Source organism: Chelonia mydas, chromosome 3, assembly GCF_015237465.2.
Source record: "Chelonia mydas isolate rCheMyd1 chromosome 3, rCheMyd1.pri.v2, whole genome shotgun sequence".
NCBI classification, from domain to species: domain Eukaryota; kingdom Metazoa; phylum Chordata; order Testudines; family Cheloniidae; genus Chelonia; species Chelonia mydas.
In genome coordinates, this window is record NC_057851.1 from 191,798,748 (window position 1) to 191,818,857 (window position 20,110).

Genomic DNA, 20,110 nt, shown 5'->3' on the forward strand with positions numbered 1-20,110 from the left:
GCTAGCTCTGTAGGAGGCCTATTTCCTCTTTTTTTGCTAACTGGAGCCACAGTTGATAGCCCACTTCAGCTTCCCTAGACAGATATAATTGGGGCCTATTTAGACCCTTGCTATCTGATTGATCCTCCCACTGACTAGTGGAATAAAACCTGCCAGCCTGTGGAAGACAGAAGAAGATATGCCCTTAGACATCTTATGCCCCCAAAATATCACAAATTCAGTCTCCCGTCCAAGAAAACATAGTTGTAATAAACATGCAGCATACAACTTGAACTGAACTGTACATGCTAAAGGATCATTGTAGACTTATAGCATACCATAGCAGAAAAAACATAGATGAAAAGACTAGCATATACACCAGAAGCATAGGTTAATTAACTTTTCTTCTGGCTTGTCAGTAAATTGCAGAAGGCTATGTTAAAACATTGAGGCAGTGACTAAAGGTCTGCATGAAACACTTACAGTTCCTTTAGACAAAGTTTTGTGAGCTAGTGGAGTTCTTAGCAAGAAACATAAAACCCAAGAGCAGATGTGCCTTCAAAAACCTAATTACAAGTAAACTTCCCTTATTCCTATGTTGCGATTGGAAAACTGAGGCAAAAAGGCTAAATCATACTGGGAGGTGGTGGTAAAGATGGGATTAAACTTGGAAGTTTTTGGCTCTAAAACCTGCACTCAGATTATTATATTTAGCAATATTATATCATTTATGTAATGACCATAAAGATTATCTGTGAAAAGTAGATCTGTGCTTTACAAACTTCTAATCTAAGGGGTAGATTATATGATTATTCACTTGAGTGACCACTATGATTACTTGTGTGTAGATGACTCATGTGAGTTACAGTTGCAGAATCTGGAGGGAGATCATTAGTCATACAGCATGATACTTTCCCTTTTCTTCTTAACACTTTTCCTTACCTGTTTGCTTTCTGTGTATTTAATCCCTGCCTCTTTTCTCTGTGTCTTTACCATGGAGTGAAGTGAATTTACCATTAAAGTGAATTATACTGTCAGGTTGGATTGCTGATATTTGGACTTGCAGGGGAACCAATGTCAGAACCTTTAACAGAATAATGAAATCATCTATCGAATACAGCTCTTTACTGTGTGGTTATAAAAGAACTATCAGTACCTGTGAGTAGTAACTATATTCTAATCATTCTTGGTGGTGGTATTTGTATAGGTTGTGGAGAGCACCTTGTAAGGACCATACTGGCCAGAGAATGTTCACGTGCTTTGCAAACAGAAGATGCCCACCAGGCTCTGCTAGAGACTATGCAAAACAAGTTTATTAGTAAGTATACAATTCATCAGAAAACTGCCTAACCGTACATGTTTATAGTTTCTGTTTGAAAAGAAAAACAATCCATTGAAATATAATCAAATATATTTTTGCAATTCCTCTTGGAGCTACTTGGTGGTCTTGAAGCTGTAGACAGAGATTAAGTAATATGTTGTAATGTATTTAGTGAATGATAAATTAAGTCACAGAAAAATACATACAGGAAAGGAAAATATATTCCTTGGTTGGGAAGTCATTGAATGTTAAAAGCCAGGGAACAGATAGTTTAGAGGGAGGAATTTCCTAGGTTGAATCACTGACTATAGTATAGAGTGAGTTTGTTAGGAATTAGTGGTTTAATTATCATAGAGGCTATAAAATGCTTCTTCCCATGCCCCCTTTTTTTATGTAGTGGAAATTAAGATCCATTTTATTTTTTGATTAAAAATCCTGTATGTGGACAGATTCTGTTTTGTGAATTAAATAATAATTTTTTTTCTGAAAAAGAAATATAGATTTCATTGAAGACAATAAATAGAAAAGGCAAACGCTGATTGTTATATTTTTTTCTTCCCCCTTAACATAATGATTACAATTGTGGATCCTATTCAGTCATTCTGTGTCACATATTTTTGACTATTTTGTTGTGTGTATGGATGAAAAATATAAGTACAAAACTTGAATAAAATAAAGTAAGAAAACAAACGTCATCCAAAATTTGGGCATCAGATTTTCACCAACTAATCAATTCTAGATAAACCTAGAGTCCAGGAGATACCATGGATTACAGTGAGACTTTTGACATATTAATATGTCAGGCTTCACTGTAGTCTAATCTTACAGCATTCAGAAACATAAGGACTGTTTAAGTTCCTAAGCAGTTGAGCATAGGTCATGTGTCTCTTAAGTGTGCAAGTACCTTGCTCCTGGGTGATGTGGTCGGGGCAGTGACTTACTGGAAAACTTCTTAATTGCAACTCATTACTTATTTTTATTTCAGTCTAGACATACCATGTTAAACCTTCATACACAAACAATATATAGGTGTGTGAGCCTCTAGCACAGTGATACTCCAACTGAGACTCAGGAGCTGAAAGTTGCTCTTTAATATGTCTCCTGCAGCTCTTTGCAGCACATGATATTAAAACACTCTGATTTAATTATTAACCAGTCAGGATGCTTTTCCTATGTTGTTAACCAATTGTCGAATATTTGGTCAGTCATTTTGCTATGAGAATAATATATATATAAAAATAGTAAATGAAACAATGAATTCACACTACTGTGGCTCTTTTGGGTAATGTTGATCACTAGTTTGGCTCTTGAACCACTGAGGTCTGAGTATCATCTCCCCTCTAGCTACCACTAGAATAAAGAGGGCAGTGGAAAACTGATACATTTTATAATGTGCCTGATACCAGGCCTGAAGCTAACTCCGATTATAAGAAAGCAGCACTGATTGCAGTTCACTGCTTTAATCCTATTTCTTAAACTCTTATTATGCTTAAATCTACGTTATCAAGGTTTAGTCAGGTTGGCTGGTTTATTGTTTAAAAATAGAAATCCTAAATATTCTAAATGTCACTTGACTAGTCATAATTGAAAATATTACACTGTCTGATGCCATTTATTGCAGTGCAAAAAGGGCTCAGTCCCTAAATCAAGGTGAGGCAAAGTCAAGAAAAATTGGAGAACTAGATTGTGGTGGTAGAGACAAGCTCTGGAAGTCAAATAATAGTTGTGATGAGGGTATTCAACTTGAGGTTCTAAAGAGGTAATATTTAATTTTGGTGTTAGTTTGTCAAGTTATTATAGTGGAACTGAAATGTTCATGATCTTTTCAGGAGATTTTCTGGAAACAGAAAAATGGCAAAGTTGCTTCAAATTGTAGATAAGGTTTTTGTTTGTGATATTTAGGTCAACTAAAAGTTGCTGCCTAATTTTGACCAGATATTTATAACTTGCTGGCAATTTCCTTTTATTTATTTGTCAGAAACTTTACTTTAAGTAAAGGGAGACTTTTCACCTTGCTTTATATTTTAGTGTGTGTATTTGTATCTCTGTATCCCAAGGTGCAGTTTGAAAATGAAGAAACTATTGTGAAATTAATTCATGTTATGATAAAAAAAAAAACACTTGTTTACATGGGTACTTTATCTAATATGATTTGTAATTAGTAGATGCCCCTTCCATGCTCTAGGTGCCCTTGCAATGCTAAATTTGCGTTCTTGTAACATGTGTATATGATCAATATGCTGCTTAATTATCCCTGCATAAATAAGATCAGTAATAAACAGCTTAGGCTAAGACAAAACTCATCCCTTCAGATGTTATTCTCCCATGTCCAGGTGAAAAGATAGATCTTACAGTATGTTCAGAAGGCAAAGAGGAAAGCAAGTTCTAGAGCCAACGGGGTCTTCACTGCAAGCGTCTTGCCATTAGCTCCTCTCCATGTAGAAAGCTAGATCTCCATCTTGGCCACTGCCTCTGATCGCCACTGCAATTTGTGTGATATGGGGAGAGATACAATGTTTTAAGTCCCGGTAGAATATTTGTATTGCAGTAGTGCCTCGGAGCCTCAGTCAAGGACCAGGACCCCATTGTGTTAGGCACTGTACAAAGACAGAACAAAGATGGTGTCTGCTTAAAAGTAGCACAAATATATTTTTAGCACATTTAACCATTTAACTACTGGCACAGAATTGGGCAGTAATCTGTCGAAGACAAGCAGCTGTTTTGTAGGCAGGATTTACCCATTTTATAACATTACTGTCTAATTCAGAACAGCATTGTGAAAGTGTTGGGCAGATGCTGGACAAATTGATCCAAATCTTTGTCTTAAAAAAACATTCTTGGCAGTTCTAATTTACTGTACTGGAAAATGTAAAGGGAAAGATTAAATATAGCCCAGTTCAAGACATTATATGCTCTGTAGAATTCTTATATTACTAGTTGAAATAAGAGTTTTTTTAGACCCAGAACTTTCTTTTGATTTGCAGTAGGATGGATAAAAGAAAATACACTTCACGTATTTTTAACCACTTTTCATGTTAGCACACCAAACCCATAAGAAAACGGTTGACAAAAATAGTTCTTTAATAATACTGTATGCTAACCAGCTGATTACAGACCAAAAGCTCAGGCGCTAGTTAAGTAGCAAATGGGGGTGGGGGGGAGGGAAGGTATTCTTTTAGGTTGATTTGTGTTTATTTTAATTACTTCAAGCAAAAATACTCATGCCATGATTCCCCAGTAACTTACTGTTAGTTGGTGGTAAGAAGCTTTTGAACCAATCTTGTATGGTGGACTGTTCTGTTTTTAAATGGCTATTACATGTGTGATGCTGGTAAGCCAAGTGCCACCTCTGGCAAAGACCTAGGCATCAGCTGACAAACTCGTAGCTGGAAGCCAGGCCAGTTCACTCGTTTATTGGTATATAGATCAAAGTGATTGTTAAATATGTAAGAATGTATGTAGTGTTTAAACTTCATGAAAACTAATGGGATGTTACCAGCATGGTTTTCACTTATTTGTATCCTGTTACATACAATATAAATGTTTGCTATTACATTATATAACTAAATAACCCATCTAATGAGAAAGAAGCCTTGTGTAATGCATATGAAGAACTTTAACAGGAAAGTGCTAATTCTTGAGCATTTGAAGATCAGTGGACATTGTATGTGATGATCAGAGAGCAAAGACTCTAAACGCATTCCCCTCTCTCCGCCATCGAAGAAAAAGCTTTGGTAGGCATCCTGTCAGCTTCTTTTCTGTGAGAAAATGCTGTACATGTAGACATAAGGAAAAATTCTTCCTCTCTGGACTGTTTGGATTGTAACAGGGCAGAATAACTGAATGAGAAGACTGAGAACCCCAGAGTTTTCTGGATAGTGTTGAGAGGCTTTTGGGAAAGTGGCAGATTACTACATCTCCTCCATTTCAAAGTATAGACTCTGACTCACCGATACATACATTTTTACCTGTTTTAACCTCTCAACAACTCTCATTCCTTTCTCCTAGCTAATAAATCATTAGTTAGTTTACTATAGAATTGGCTGCCAACATTGTCTTTTGGTGTGAGGTCTAGGTTGGAAATTGACCTGCATTTGTAACTGGTCTCTTGGGAATGGGTGCAATCTCAATATTTTATGATTTTTTTATAAGTGACCATTTATCACATAGTCCAGCTTGCCTGGGTGGCAAGATAGACCGGAGTGTCTAAGGGAACTGTCTGTGACTCCATGATAAGACTGATTTCACCAGGCCAGTAACAAATGTGAACTCCCAGATCACTATATCAATTATAGAACATTCCACCATTTTGGGGTGTTTGTCCTGCTTTTGACAGTCTGCCCTGAAGTAGGCACTCGTGGTCATGAGCCACTCCAGACAGTGTGACCATGTGGTATATAAATTCAGTGTTCTTTAGTATGAAATCTTTCAAATTCAGAGGAAACAATGTTAAAGAACATCATTACATTGAACGCTACCTAGCCTTTTATCTGCTTCGCCTATGGTGTTAATAGTGAAGAGAATAATGGAGAAAACTGAAATGTTTTTTGGTTAAGTTCTTGAAAACCTTAGTAAACTCTAACCCCTTCTATATTCCTATCTGTTGGTAGTTTTCAGTGCTGGCTACTCAGGACAGGCAAAGCTCTTCCTGGTTGTATCCACAGTATACAGGTCAAGGCACCACATATTTAGAGCAAGGGTGCAGGAACAGGCTGGAGAGAGAAGAATGGAACCAAAGTAAGAATGGGAACTGGATTGTGGAGAAAACAGGACTATCGTTTCTTTCCTGGGTTTAGAAGGATGAGTCCTCAGTGTGTCCTTTGAACCTCAGCAAAGCACTTGAGCCCCATTAAAGTCAATGGGACTTAAGTACGTTGTTAGGTGCTTTTGCTGAGCTGGGGTCCTTTCCTGCCTACTCATCCTCACTTGTTATGCAGTTTGTTGCATCATGGATTTTCTTAAAAGCTGTGCTTGCGTGTGTGTTTCAGAGGTGACTCTCCTGAACAAGCACTTCTGCAAGGTAAACTTTATTTGTAGAAGTCTTGGGGAATGTATTGTCAGTAGATTGTCCAGATAGGACAAGATAATGAGAGGACGGTATCATCTGTGGTTTCCCTGTTGATCCAGGTGGTAAGTGCATAACATTTGGGACTTCATGACCTTGGTGCTATATACGAGGTTTTGGGAGGAGAAACAAAAGTGTGCTTTGGAGGAAGACATGAATGAAATAATAGGTTAGAATAGTGCAATATTGAAGGAACAAATTCTGAGGAATAAGAAACAGAAGATAGTCAGCAAAAGTCTTGAGAAAGGAAACATGAGGTCTGTGGGCATAAATGTAAGTTTAAAAAAAGTTGATCTAAATGAAACTATTCTGAAAAGATTAAAAGAAATACCAGGATATTGAAGGAGAATGCGAAAAGAGATGGTCCCAAAAAAGTAGACTTCTTTTAATTTGTCGCAGTAAGGCTATGACAATACCAACACAAGAGCAATGTTTACATACATTTTATTGTGGGGTATACCAGTCATAGAAACCTCTGACAGGTGCATTATAAAAGACTGAGAAAGATGGGCAGATTTACTTAAGTTTTGTGTGATAGGGCATCTGAGTTTTTTTCTATGTCTACCCTGGATCCTCTGTACTGACTACACATTAAGGAGGCTGCCAAAAGCAGCTATTCCTCTTGGTGACTAATTGGAAAAACATCTTACTATATGAAAGGTTTGCTAGAAGCCATAGATAAACAAGCTGGTCTGCAGGATGAACAGAAAAGCCATTCAGTAGTGACAAACTTGGGGCTGTTTAAGTGAGGCAGATTTTGGCAAAGTAGAAATAAAGTCCATGTGGAATGAAAAGTGTGTTCTTAATCTAGTTAGGTGGGACAGAATAACATTTTTGAACTAGGACTGTGCTTAAACTTGGTTTAAAGCTTGGCTTAAAGCTATCATCCTTCCTGGAGATGAAGATTTTCTGATTCCAAGCATAATCGGAAGTCAGAGAATCTGGGTTCAGTCCCTGGCTTTGTCCCAGGTGTGCTGTGTGAACTTAAATTAGTCACTTTGCTTCGTTATCCCTTAGTTTCCCCATTTATAATAAGGATGATAGTGCCCAAATTCACAGGAGTTGTGAGAGTTAACTCATTCATGTTTCCAAAACTCTTAGAAAGACTCAAATAAAAAAGCAGATGATATGAATAGCATTCATTGCCAAAATGCTCATTGCTTTGATTAAGAATGAAGACAAAATTGTGTGCTTATTTTGTAATGTGTATTAGGCCCTGTTTGTAATTAAAACCTCTTTATTATATATTCTCAGTCACTGCTTTCCAAAAAATATTTGGTACATGTTAGATATTGATCCATTACTCATGCTTACTATTAATGCCTATTGGTATCTGTGAATGAGTACAGGAAACCCAGATGAATATTACTGCTTCCAGTAACCTATCAACAGAGGAGTCTCAAACTTAAGTGCAGTTTTGTGAGTGCTTAACAATTCTGAAAATCAGGCACAACGTTAATTTTTGCAAAATATTACCCCAAGGGGAAAATTTCTGCTGAAATATTAGGCTTAAACTACGTAACTCTTATTTTCTTGTGAACTTTCACAGATTTTGATTTTCGCTGATATAAAGCTTACTTAAGCTATATCATACCATACAAGTTTTCCTTCTACTGTGAAATAACTGGATAAATTAGGTTAATAGCCTTCTCCAGACAGCATGGCTGGTTTTTTTGCTCCTCTTTCTTAAACCCATACTTTGTGGTCACATTAAGCTTCTAATAAAATAGTTCTTGACCAAGCGAAAAAGAATGGTTTAGCAAGGCAGAACTGAAGTGAATGGTCAAAAGTAAAAATTTTGGACCCATGAACAGCTGATTTTGGCCTTTGCCATCAGATTCTTGCTTCCTGTTTACAGAACTCCTGAAATCTTCACAGAACCTTGGGAATTCTTCCAATTAGGGAAAGCCTGGCTTAGACACTTGGAGCTGTTTAAACAGCAGGTGATATGCTTCCCTCGTCCCTTTGTTTAGAGCCAAATTATTATGGATAACACACAATTTCTGGTTGAGTAGGAGGTGGGGAAATTAAATTTAGACTTTTGTAAATGGAATGGGTTTAATATACTAAATAGAAGAGCAGTAGATTGGTATACGGAGTAAGAATGGTGTTCTATAAACACAAATATCTTTCATACAAAACAGTGGATTTTGTTACTCATCCATTCCTTTCAAATGTGGCCAAGTTTGAGGAATGCAGACTTGAGAGTAAATGTTTGTGCCATCTCACAGGCAGGAGATTCAGCCTATTCACATGGAAATATTATAAATTGTAGTTTAGAGTTTCTTATAAAGTATTAAAGAAAACCCTTTGAAAACCATAAACAGAATCTGTTGCTCTTCAGTCCTAGGAGGCAAAAATATTTTCAAATCTTTATTGCCTAGGTTGCTGTATTAATGTATTTTAGGGTACAGTTTGTACATGAAATAACTGATCTGCTCTTGTTAATTATCATTGGAAAACATGTACCATTTTGGATACGCTTAACTATAACATTAAATAATTCAATGGAAAATAACTAAATGGGGGTGGGGTTATAGCTCAAGTTCTATAGAATAGAACAGAAATGGCATTAACGGTGGTGATGGACAATCTCTTGGTGCCAGAGGATGATGGGCAGACCTCTATTCTCATATTTGTGGATCTCTCTGTAGCATTTGTTCATGATACTCCTGTCCCATCTGAGAGAGGATGCTGAGGTCAAGGGAAAGGCAGTGAAATTGTTTGAGATCTTCCTGGAGGGATGCCCCTAAAGGGTTTGGATGGGGAACTGCAAGTGAGATGGCATCTGGTGGCAAAGGTGCAGAGTCTCACAGGATCAATTCTCTTTTAGCTTACCTTCAACCACTGGCAGAAATGGTGAGAGATCGTGAACCCAAGTGTCAAGATAATGCATAAGTCTACCTAATCTTCGCACTATGACAGAATCATTAGATTGGACTTGCCCAGTGCCAGTTTGAGATTAATTTATGAATGAATACTACCCAGCTGAAGTTGAACCCTTGGAAACTGGAGATCATGCTTATTGGAGAAGGAAAACATGCTGAGGACTGAATGCTTCTGAATTCTTTAAGTACACCAAGCTCTTGCAGACTAGCTTCTGCAAGTAAAACATTCTACCTTCTATGGCTGGCTGTCTGGCTGCACCCAACTCTGGTGGATGATGCCTTGACTTCAGTTGTTGCACTCCCTTGTTACTCCTGACTTGACTACAGCAAAACATTTTACCCTGGTTATGAAAACAGCAGCTATTTGGAAACCTCAACTAATACATAATACAGGTACATATGTCAAACCTGTCCTCTGTGGTCTCTGTTGGCTTCCTATACAGTATCACATCAAATTCAAGATCTTGGTCTCTATCTTCAAGGTATTTTATGATTTGGGCTCAGGATATTTAAAATCACCTAAAGTGCTGGGATGAAGATCATGACTGAGAACACCATTCCTCAGGCACAAGGTAATGGCTTGTATGGTAAGGGTAAGACTCCCACAGGATTTAAGAATGTTAATTTCAACACCTTCTGTTCCAAATCCAAGGAGTATTCTATTGACTTTGCTTTCACTAGTGCTTTCACATTTATACACTCATGTACAAGCCATCCTCTCCCTGGAGGGAGAGAAGGAAAACTGACCACTGATTACCCATTCCTGGCTGGCCAAGTTTTGAAATCTAATTTCTTGATTTAGAATGCTAATTAAACATGTAATGCTTTTGTTATTTCAGAGTCTTATAGACTGCAGAGAAATATGTTTAGAAAAATTGATCAATTTTGTCTACATCACCAGTTATCAGGATTTTTTGGTTGTTTTTGTTTTGTTTTATTTTTTGTAGTTAACATGAGTTACAGATGATCTTGTAACTCATGAATCATGGTGGAAAAATCCGGTAAGTGATTTATGAGAAATTATCTTCAGGTTTTTTTTAAATAGTAGTAATAATAATAATAATTAATAATGAAGCTCCACATCAGTATATTCATTAAAATTGGCTACTATTTAGTCTTTTGATGGGAGGATTTAAACACCCATACTGAGTTCCTTAAATAGATTTTTAACTTTCGTTTATAGTTCAAGCGTGTTTTTCACTCTAAGTGAAATATTTACCCCTGTGAAGGGGCCCGCACAGGGCCTATGCACCACTCAAATCCCCATTAAGTCTGACTGGTCTTCAGCAGGAGGGATTTCATCCTCTGTGCTTCCTACACCATCACTTCCATGAATATATAGGGATGTTTGCAAGCGCATAACTTAGGCATTGCTCTTTGGCAGTGTAATTTATATTGCGTGTGTCCTTTTAAAAAAGAGCTGTCATGCCATTAAAATTCTTGAATACTCTCAAATACTCTCATAACTGTTCTATAAAGTAAACATTTTGGGTGAGGAGTGGGGAGAACAAACGAGTTTTAGCAAACTGGTCTTCAGTGTCCTAACCACATCTGTGTGGACCATCCTATGGACCATCCTGGTGAAATCTCTCTTCTCTGTAATCATGTTGTGACTGTGCCCTGGACACAAGTAGCAAATAATATTTAGCAAGGTAGACTGAAGACAAACTTGAGCTATGAACACTAAATGTAACTGACTCGTTTACAGTGCTAATGAAGATGTGTTGCCGATTGTTTATGGAGATTCAAGGTACAGTAAGCTTGGCTGTATTTTGATGTCTATAGTGACATTTCAGCTGCTAAGATTGTACCTTCCTAAAGAGAACTTCAGAAGGGTAGCTCAAAAAGCCAAGCAAACTCTGGCAGGAAAGTCTGCCAAGAGAACCTTGCAAACCCCACTGTAGGGAGAAGGGTTTGACATTTTTTGGAACCTTGCAAACCCCACTGTAGGGAGAAGAGTTTGACATTTTTTGGAGCTCCCAGGATGGGAGCTCTCCTAATACCACACAGGTCATGGTGATTGATGGGAAAAAGGTCCATGCTCAGACAGCCACAGGACTGCCAGGGGACAAAGTTACATAGCATGGCTGCTTCCTAGCTCTTCCATGAGGCCATCCAACCTCCCAGAACCTTTGCAGCATCCATGGTGGTCTGGAGGGCGAGAAAACTGCCATAGAGGCATTGCTGCCCCTTTCCAATGGGAGCAGGGGAGATCCTACTGAGGAAAGGCTGTACCAGTCCTAGCATGAGAGAAACATACTACACATTAACAGTAAACATACTCTACATATTTTAAGTATATGTACGTTTTTTAAAATAAACTTAAGATTGTTAACACTCCTTTGTGGAATAAAACTGTCTAAAAAGTTAATAGAAGCAATACAGACTAAAACATTTTGAACGTATGCTCCAGGAGAAACTTTAGTTAACACCTTATTAAACTCTAATGCTTGATGCAAGAGGTTGGACTAGATGAGCCAGGTGGTCCTTTCCAACCCTATCATGGTGGCTAGTGATTGTTTTTTAAAAAAGAGAATGGAAATGCTTTCTTCATTTTCTCCATGAAACTCATTAGTTGGTTTAAAGTCTTTGATTTTTGGAATTTGGAAGCCTATAAAAACCTAGTAAAAAGTACTTTGTTTTTAATAGCAACCTAGAAACACTAACACCCATTTACATTATTAATATGGAAAGGAAAAACTTGGAGAGCCAGGGTCTGCTAGTACTTACTCCATGCATTGGTAAGTTTGCTCTGAAAGCCCACAACCCACCTTATTTGCAGAGCTCTGTAGCTTACCGCCATGAAAATTAAACCGCCAAAGGGCCAAGGGGTCCTTAGAGAGCTTCCAGCCTAACTGTAAAGAAGCTAACATCACTCCTTTTCTTCAGCCCATAATCTGATTAATAAATTTAATGGTAAAACTGGAAATCTGGAATTATTGTCAAGATTCTCCTTTGTATGCATAGGTATTCACCATCAAAACAGTATTGTTTAGTTATTTGTGTGTATGTCTTTCTGTTTGTTTTTTTTTTTAAATATCCGACTAATGCAGTGGTGGGCAACCTGTGGCCCGTCAGGGTAATCTGCTTGCGGGCCACGAGACAGTTTGTTTACATTTTGCATGGCCACCCGCAGCTCCCAGTGACCGCGGTTCGCTGTTCCCAGCCAGTGGGAGCTGTGGGAAGTGGTGACCAGCACATCCCTGCGACCCGCACTGCTTCCCGCAGCTCCCATTGGCTGAGAACGGTGAACTGCGGCCACTGGGAGCTGCGAGCGACTGTGCAAATGTAAATAAACTGTCTCGCGGCCCACCAGTGGATTACCCTGACGGGCCACAAGTTGTCCACCACTGCTCTAATGTAATATATGTGGACAGGTAGATACCATGTTTCTACATTATCATATATAAGTAATAGAACGCTGAAAGCTTTAATAAAAAGCGTTGTTCCAACATTCATCATTTCCTTAAGACAACGAGCATACAGCTCCTTAAATGAAATTGTCTCTCTTTAGATTCACTCACTGTTCTTGTGGGTTTTGTTAAGGTTTTTTGCTAACACTGGAGAGATTTTAAAAACACCTTTCTGTAGGTGCTTTAGCAGGACTTGTTTCTACTTCTGTTTTGAAGGGTCTGTTTACGGTTCTCCTAAATTAACACATATTTTTAATGGTGTGCACTATATTCAACTATATAAATATCTTTAAAAATCTGGCAAGTAACGTCTCAAGCAGAGTACAAATTTTTGCTGCAGCTTTTTTAAAAATCCAACTTATTTTAAATTGCTGTGGTAGTTTCAGTTAAATTTAGAGATCTCTGGATCCAGATGCTTTCTTGTGCTTACATATTTAACAAATGAAGGTGCATGAAATCAAAACCTGACTCTCCATTTAGTGTGTATTCATATCAATTACCTTTATCAAAGATACCCTGTATAGCTTTAGCACTAAGTTTAATGTGATGCATAACATAAGCATAGACAGGGCAAATGACTTCATTTCAATTTGAGGTGTGCATAGGCTTAGTAAGTCCAGTGGCATAGTACAAAATGGACATCTTTGTGGACTAATGGCCTCTGAACCTTCTTTAGTAACATAATACAAAAGTATTTAAAACTGGGAAGTATTACTTTGTTTGCACTGTATCAGTACTGCTTAACACAGTTTTGCCGCTTATACCTTTCCATAGTAAATGTTTACATCCAAATTATCAAGACATAAAAAGTTAATTACAAGGGAGCTAGTAGTGGTTCCTGTAGCATGGAAGACAGTAGATCTAAATACAATGCACCTGATGAGGGAGTGGCTAGTCCATGGAGCTGATAACAGTAAATGGAACACTACATCTGCCTTAGAATGGATTTACCTATCCAATATCATATCTTTAATGCTCTAAATGAAGAGTTGGCACCAAGCCTAGGTTTCTAATAGGCAGGTCCCCACCAACACCAAATACACCACAACAGTTGGGCACTATTGTTGTCAGTCTTGGCAAAGACTAAGTTTTAAATGAACTTGGAAACTAAGTTGCCCATCCTAGATACCTGTCCTTCCAGGGCAGGGCTGAAGTCTGAGGCAAACCGGAAGGGTCAAGTATCGTGTCCTTGCACTATTTTATACCTGTTCTGTGGATCAAGCTCTGGTGGTTGTAATCTAACAACCTTTCATAAGGATTAGATTCCCTTAAAAATTGATCGGTTATCTACACGGTTTCATTTTACAGACAGAACTTGCTTGTCATACAGTTTCTAAGAGGAAACCTGTGTGCTTTAGCCTAACTTTACATTGACACTCAGCCTCAGCCACTCCCACTGAATTCAATGGGAGCAGTGAGTCCTGAGCTGTGAAAATTGGGTCGCTTATTTTTTGGAGACCAGATTAAAAGAATAAGGCACACGAAATATGTAAGAAATCACTTCACAGCACTTCCAAACTGTCAAATAGGAATAAATTGCTGAATTGTTAAATTCTGAAGTTAGGTTAAGTCGGTGATAATGTGTCCGTCATGTTAAAACATAATTTATGTATCTGTTGCACAAAGCTACTGGAGGGCACGTTGTCTTTTCACAGGGGTGGGTTGTTACATCAGGTTTATATCTTTGGATACTGTATGCAAATTCTTCCTTCTTATGCCAGCGTAAACCTGTGTTGGTGTATGAGAGCAGAATTTGGTCCTATCTCTGTTGTATTTGCAGTTTGCAAACCAGTGGCCAAAACAGAGATTTGTGTAGCATCTGCATTTTTCCACTGTAATAAAATACATTTTCAGGGAACCAGTATAGAATACATTTACTACAGTCTTAATTTTATGTTAAGGTATGTACAAAGAGCCCAATGTGGATTAAGTAAAATCAGTGTGGGTACTATTAGATCCTATCCTTTTAGTAACACACCATGGTGAATATAATATACAGGATAAAATTTCAGTAAAACACATTTCAAGTTTTCATGTCTTTTAAAACTTCTAAAAATAGCTGAACAAATATGAAAAATGCTCTGCCAAGTGTTCCTTTTAATTGCTGTTAATGTATCCCTTAGCAGTCTGTACTCCTCTTTTTTCCCTAATGTCTTGCTCGCAACAGATGCTGTTTTTAGATCTAAGAGGATAAAATATGTTCGAAACTTCAAGTTCAGGAAGCGTTGAGGGCACTCAGCACTTTACAAAGTCAAGTCCCTTGTGCATAGCATGAACATGTGTAGGACTAAAACAGTTTCAAGATCTTCTTTATATCAGTGCTTTGAGATAGCTGACCCTGATGTGTGTGGTATCAAACCTACCTAGCATCCAACATAGCTAGACTGAGCAGATGGAACTCTTCATGTACGCTGTCTTTCTGGTTGTTATAAAATACGTGCAACTCTTTTAGCACAGCTATAGTAGTGTAGTAATATGAGAAAATAAGTGTACCTATCCAAAAATGTTTTAAATACAGAAATATGAATGTATTCTTTTCTCTTTTTAATTAAGTGAATAAGAAACATTCTTTACCTAAACAATTTGCAGTAAGGATATGTTCTTCAAGTGATGGTCCCTATTGTATTCTACTGAGAGTTATACTTATGCATCATGTGTCTGGAGCCAGAGGTTTTGAAAGTAGTAGTGTCCCTTGGTCCACCTCATGGGTTCATCCAAGGTGATAAAGGGTGTGCTGGACCAGCTATGCCCTCAGTTTCTCCTCATGGTCCAAGTCAGAGTCTCTACTGTTCTCTGTCTCATGTGATGCATTTCCTAAAACACAAAAGCAGCTGTTTTATTCTTGTATATAGCTAGTATTTTGTTATTTTTGTAGTAGTTTTAATGTTAGTAGTAGTTTTTAGGATTTTAAGGACTTTGGGACACTGTTTTGCTCGTCTCTCTTTCCCCTCTCCACCTTCCACCCCCCAGCACCCATGATTGGATACTGGATTATGCCAAAGATGCCAGGGTTCAAGATCTGCACTTCTTGCCCTTGCTTATTCTCAGTCAGCAACAAGCACCAACACTACCTTTACTGCTTGGGGGAGGCCCACATCACATCCAGGTGCAGTATCTGCCTCTCCTTCCCAGCCCATACATAGGAAGGCCGGGTTCTCCACCTCAAGAAACATCTGCATTGAGGTCACCATGAGGCCGCAGTGGGATCCTGGCTGGGAGACCCCTCCTCCCCCAGTACGTTGGCCTGAGCAATCGAGGAGCACACCTGCTACTGCGGAGCTCCAGTCTGCTTCCACTGGTACCAGCACTATGGTCCCTGTTCCAGGACCTAGTCGTGAGGCAAGGAAATATGCATAAGCATGGCGGTAAGTCTCCCTCAAGGCCCCAGAAGGACACTGCATCCTCCACAAGTTCCAGCCATGGAGAAGCAGCGCTTTCCAAGGCTCACAGACACGAGAAGAAGTCGCATAGAACACCAGACCCATCAGTCCCGGTTACCGAGCTGTGTACCCCTTCTGGATCAGTACCGCCAATATCAAGGGAACCTTCAGTTCTGAGACAGTTCTCTGCTCTGGTTCCAGCTCCAGTTCCAACTGCAGAACACATGCTGCTGACTCCAGGGAGGCTTCAGTCAGCACCCAGACCTCATGAATTATTTGCCCGGGAAGAGGTCAGATCACCACGTCTCCTGGTGCACTCTCCTCCTAAGAGTATTCTCTCCTGCATTGGACTTACCTCCTTCAGCTAGTGTTCCTGACCACTCCCCTATGATTCACCTGGGTCTGACGGTACTGCCTTCAGAACAGCGGTCTGACTTTTCAACATCCAAGAACTGGGACGGACCACAAAGTCCGCTCCTCCCGTACCGTCGCCATGAATGTCAGAAGGCTTCACTGGCTCAGTGGCACTACCCTCCCTTTCTTCAACATAGGTGCCCTTGGTATCCTGCTCTGAGGGGCCCTCGGCAGCAATGGCTAGATCCACCTGTTTGGCTGTACTGGGGGTCTTGGCCACAGTATCCACCTTCAAAATCTTCCCAAGAGGAGTCCCCCATCTCACCACTCCGGCCTTCGTCAAGTAGACATCTGAACCTGGGATTGGAGGGTGCTCTGGTTAGCCTTACTCTGACAGTACCACCAGGTCTGGAGCAGTTCCCCTCAGCATCTCTGTAAGCAGCAGTGTCGTCGACTCCTTCCTCCCCCCGGATGACTACCACCAGTTTCAGGAATTGTTATGGAGAGTGGCTTACGCTCTCCACTTCCCCCTGGAGGAAGTGCAGGACAGCCAACATCAGTTACTCGATATCTTGCATGCATCAGTACCAGCCAGGGTGGCACTACTGATCAACAATGCCATTCTCCAACCGGTCTGCACTGTCTGGAGTACTCTGACAACTAGTACACCGAGCCCAAAGGAGGTGGAAAAGAGATACTGTGTACCGGCAAAGGTTTTTCTGATTTTTTTCACCTTGCACCCAATTTCCTGGTTATTCAAGCAGCAATGGAACAGGCCAGGCAACAACATGCGTGTTCTGCTCCAGCTAACAAGGTAGGTAAGAGATTGGACTTCCTAGGTCATAAGGTCTTCTCTTCAGCCAGCCTTCAGTTTAGGATCTCCAGTTACCTCACTTTACTAGCAAAATATGACTTTCTGAACTATGGCCAGTTAGAAGACTTCGCTGACAAGCTTCCCCCCAGGACTGTGCCTGTTTCCACACTATGTTAGAGGAAGGCAAACTAGTTGCAAGGATGACGCTCAAGGTCACTGTTGGCGGACACATCTTCACGCACCATGGCCGCAGGGATTGTTATGAGGAGGGAATCCTGGTTGCATTCGCCTGGTTTCCCCAGGGAGGTGCAGAATACCATTGAGGGACCTCCCTTTCAATGAATCTCAACTCTTAAACCAGAAGACTGATGATTCCCTGCACTCCCCCCAAGGATTCCACAGCCACCCTGATATACACCAGCACCCAAGCACAAGGTCTACCACCCACCTCCTGCACAACAGTTCAGAACTCCTCAGTTCTTTCATCGGCAACCCTATGAGGCTCCTCTTAAGCATCAGAAGACCCAACGATCCCGTCCATCAGCGCAGTCTTCAACACCGCATACTCAGTCTTCGCATAAGCTATATTTCTGAGTTCATTTAGAGAGCCGTCAGCAACCTTGCATCTCACAATACATACAGTTGTATCGTCTTCCTCGCACCCTCCTCCTAGCTAGGTACTGCTTGTTAATCACCCTCAGTGGAATACCATAGGGACCATCACTCAAGGAAGAGGAGGAGGTTACTTACCTATAACTGGAGTTTTTTTGAGATGTGTGGTCCCTCCCTCCTTCTGTGGAATACAGACAGGGACCACACATCTCAAAGAACCTCCAGTTACAAGTAACTAACTTCCTCTTTTAATCAGTTTTCAACAATGACGTCTCAGCTTCCCTTTGTGTATGGGTTGCAGTAGGGAGGGGCATTTTCCTGTTTTAGACATGTACAGTAATAGTGTGTAACCCGCAGTAGATAAGGTGGATCAGAAGTTTAAGAACTCTATCTAAAGAGATTTGTAAAAGAGTATCTATCTTCAGCTATCAGAATAACTGGGTTGAAACATGCTAAACTTGCTGCTATCTGCAGAGATACGATGTTTCAGTGACCCCTTATTTTATATGTGCCATTGTGCTCACCCCGGTCAATTTTGGGTTGCATGTTTGGTTAGAAATGTATTCTACAGAAGAAACTTGAACATGCAGGCCTTACCTATATATGCTAGACTTTTTTTTATTAGTTTTCTACTAGTGCAGCTCTACAGTAGGAATATTACTGGTAGCCCTCAGCATTTTAACTGCCATGAATAAGCAAGGGGATGGCCTTCTGACTTAGATGCTGGACTGAAGAGACCTGGGTTGAGTTTCTAGTTTAGTCACAGAATTCCTGGGTGACCCTGGGCAAATCAGTAAATATCTCTGCCTCCATTCCTGACCTGCAGAATGGGGATAACAGTTCCATTCTCCCCCTTTTGTCTTGTCTGTCCATACTATAAACTTTTCAGATGGTTCCTTAATAGGTTTGTTCAGCGCTTAGTACAATGCAGCCCTGATTTTGTTGGGGACCGCTACGTGAAACTATAATACAGATAAATCTAGACCTGCTCCAAGGGCCTGCCTAGGACTACTGTCATGTCAATAATGGTACAGCTATGATGCATATCTTTTGTGTTTTACAGCATATATAATATAGGAAAGCCATAAGCACAACAAGAGCAAGATTATGAACAATGCAGCCCAATTTCTTTTGCTGTTTGAACTGTAACTTGTGTATTTGCTGGTTGCTGTTACATTACAACAACCTGACTGTTGCAAAAAGCTATGTTAATATATTTAATTCTCTAATTTTAAAGAAAACTTAATAGAAAATTGAGAACAGCAAAGAGGGAGCAGATCCAAAGTTAACTTCAGGATTTTTACAAAATGCCAACAAAGCTCTGACCTTTTAAGTTCATTGACCTAGCCTGTGCAGAGGGCCCAGTCCTGCAAACAGTTGCTTAACTTTAAGACAACGGGACTATCCATGTGTTTACAGTTAAGTATGTACAGAGTTTTTTCAGGATAGGGCTGTAACATAGCTAGCCATGTGAGGCTGTGTAGTGCAACTCTTTGGGAGGGCAGTTTCAGCTTAAGGAAATCTTCAACCACACATCATTGATATCAATTTTTAAATATTTTTGTATTATTTTAAAATCACTTCATAAAGCTTTCGTAAAGCACATACTCAGTTTGGAGCTTCCAAGTTCAGCCAGTTTTTAGTTCCCTCTCCCTCATATCAGTGAGGAAAATGGTGTTTTATTTGCTTGTTTTGTTCCACTTTCCAAGAACTGCAAACCAGTAAAACTTTTTTTTGCCAAACTTTTTTTTAAAAAATCATATTTTGGGCAGAGATTGAGGATGGAAAACTGCAGGCCCAAAGGCGAGTTTTTCAGGATGCTACGTGAGTGAATTAAAAGCTAATGAAAACCATTTTGGAACTTCTACTCTAATAGTCCATATGGAGCAACCACTCTACATATTTTTAAATGTTAACAACTCAGAGCAGGCTTTTGTGGAAAAAAAAACACAACTAAATGTACTGTTTCTCCTCCTTCCTCCTGCTTTACTTGCAGGCCAGTAAGTGTACCTGGGGTAAAGGAATGTACTGTAACTTTGACTGAGACTCCAAATAAGTTCCAGCAAACAAATCCCTGTGAAAATGAAAAGGGCCTAGAGAAAATGTAGCATTAAATATTTTGGCACTAATTCTATAACAAGGAAAGAAATCTACAGCTGGGGCTCTTGTTAAGTGGGAACACAACTTTACATCAGTTATTCATGCTGCTAAAAATTTGGTTAGCTGCTGGATAACAATTTTAGGTGCAGATAAAGAAGGTGAATTTACTTGGGAAAGTAAAGGC

General features: G+C 39.5%; 1 protein-coding gene across 23 annotated transcripts in view; it reads left to right on the plus strand.

Annotated features, from left to right (window-relative positions):
- Positions 1–20,110, plus strand: part of TASP1 (taspase 1) — a 219,704-nt gene that overhangs the window by 96,460 nt on the left and 103,134 nt on the right. For 16 of the 23 annotated variants that reach the window (XM_043544028.1, XM_043544022.1, XM_043544023.1 and 13 more), the window contains one exon: positions 1,187–1,297. The exons of 4 other annotated variants lie outside the window; for them this stretch is intronic. In XM_043544028.1, coding sequence (XP_043399963.1) covers positions 1,187–1,297 — 111 coding nt within the window. Of the gene's footprint in view, positions 1–1,186; positions 1,298–8,223; positions 8,283–9,198; positions 9,647–9,735; positions 9,826–20,110 lie in introns of those variants that run through there. 3 more of the 23 variants (XR_005224955.1, XR_005224956.1, XM_043544034.1) reach the window with 3 other exon arrangements.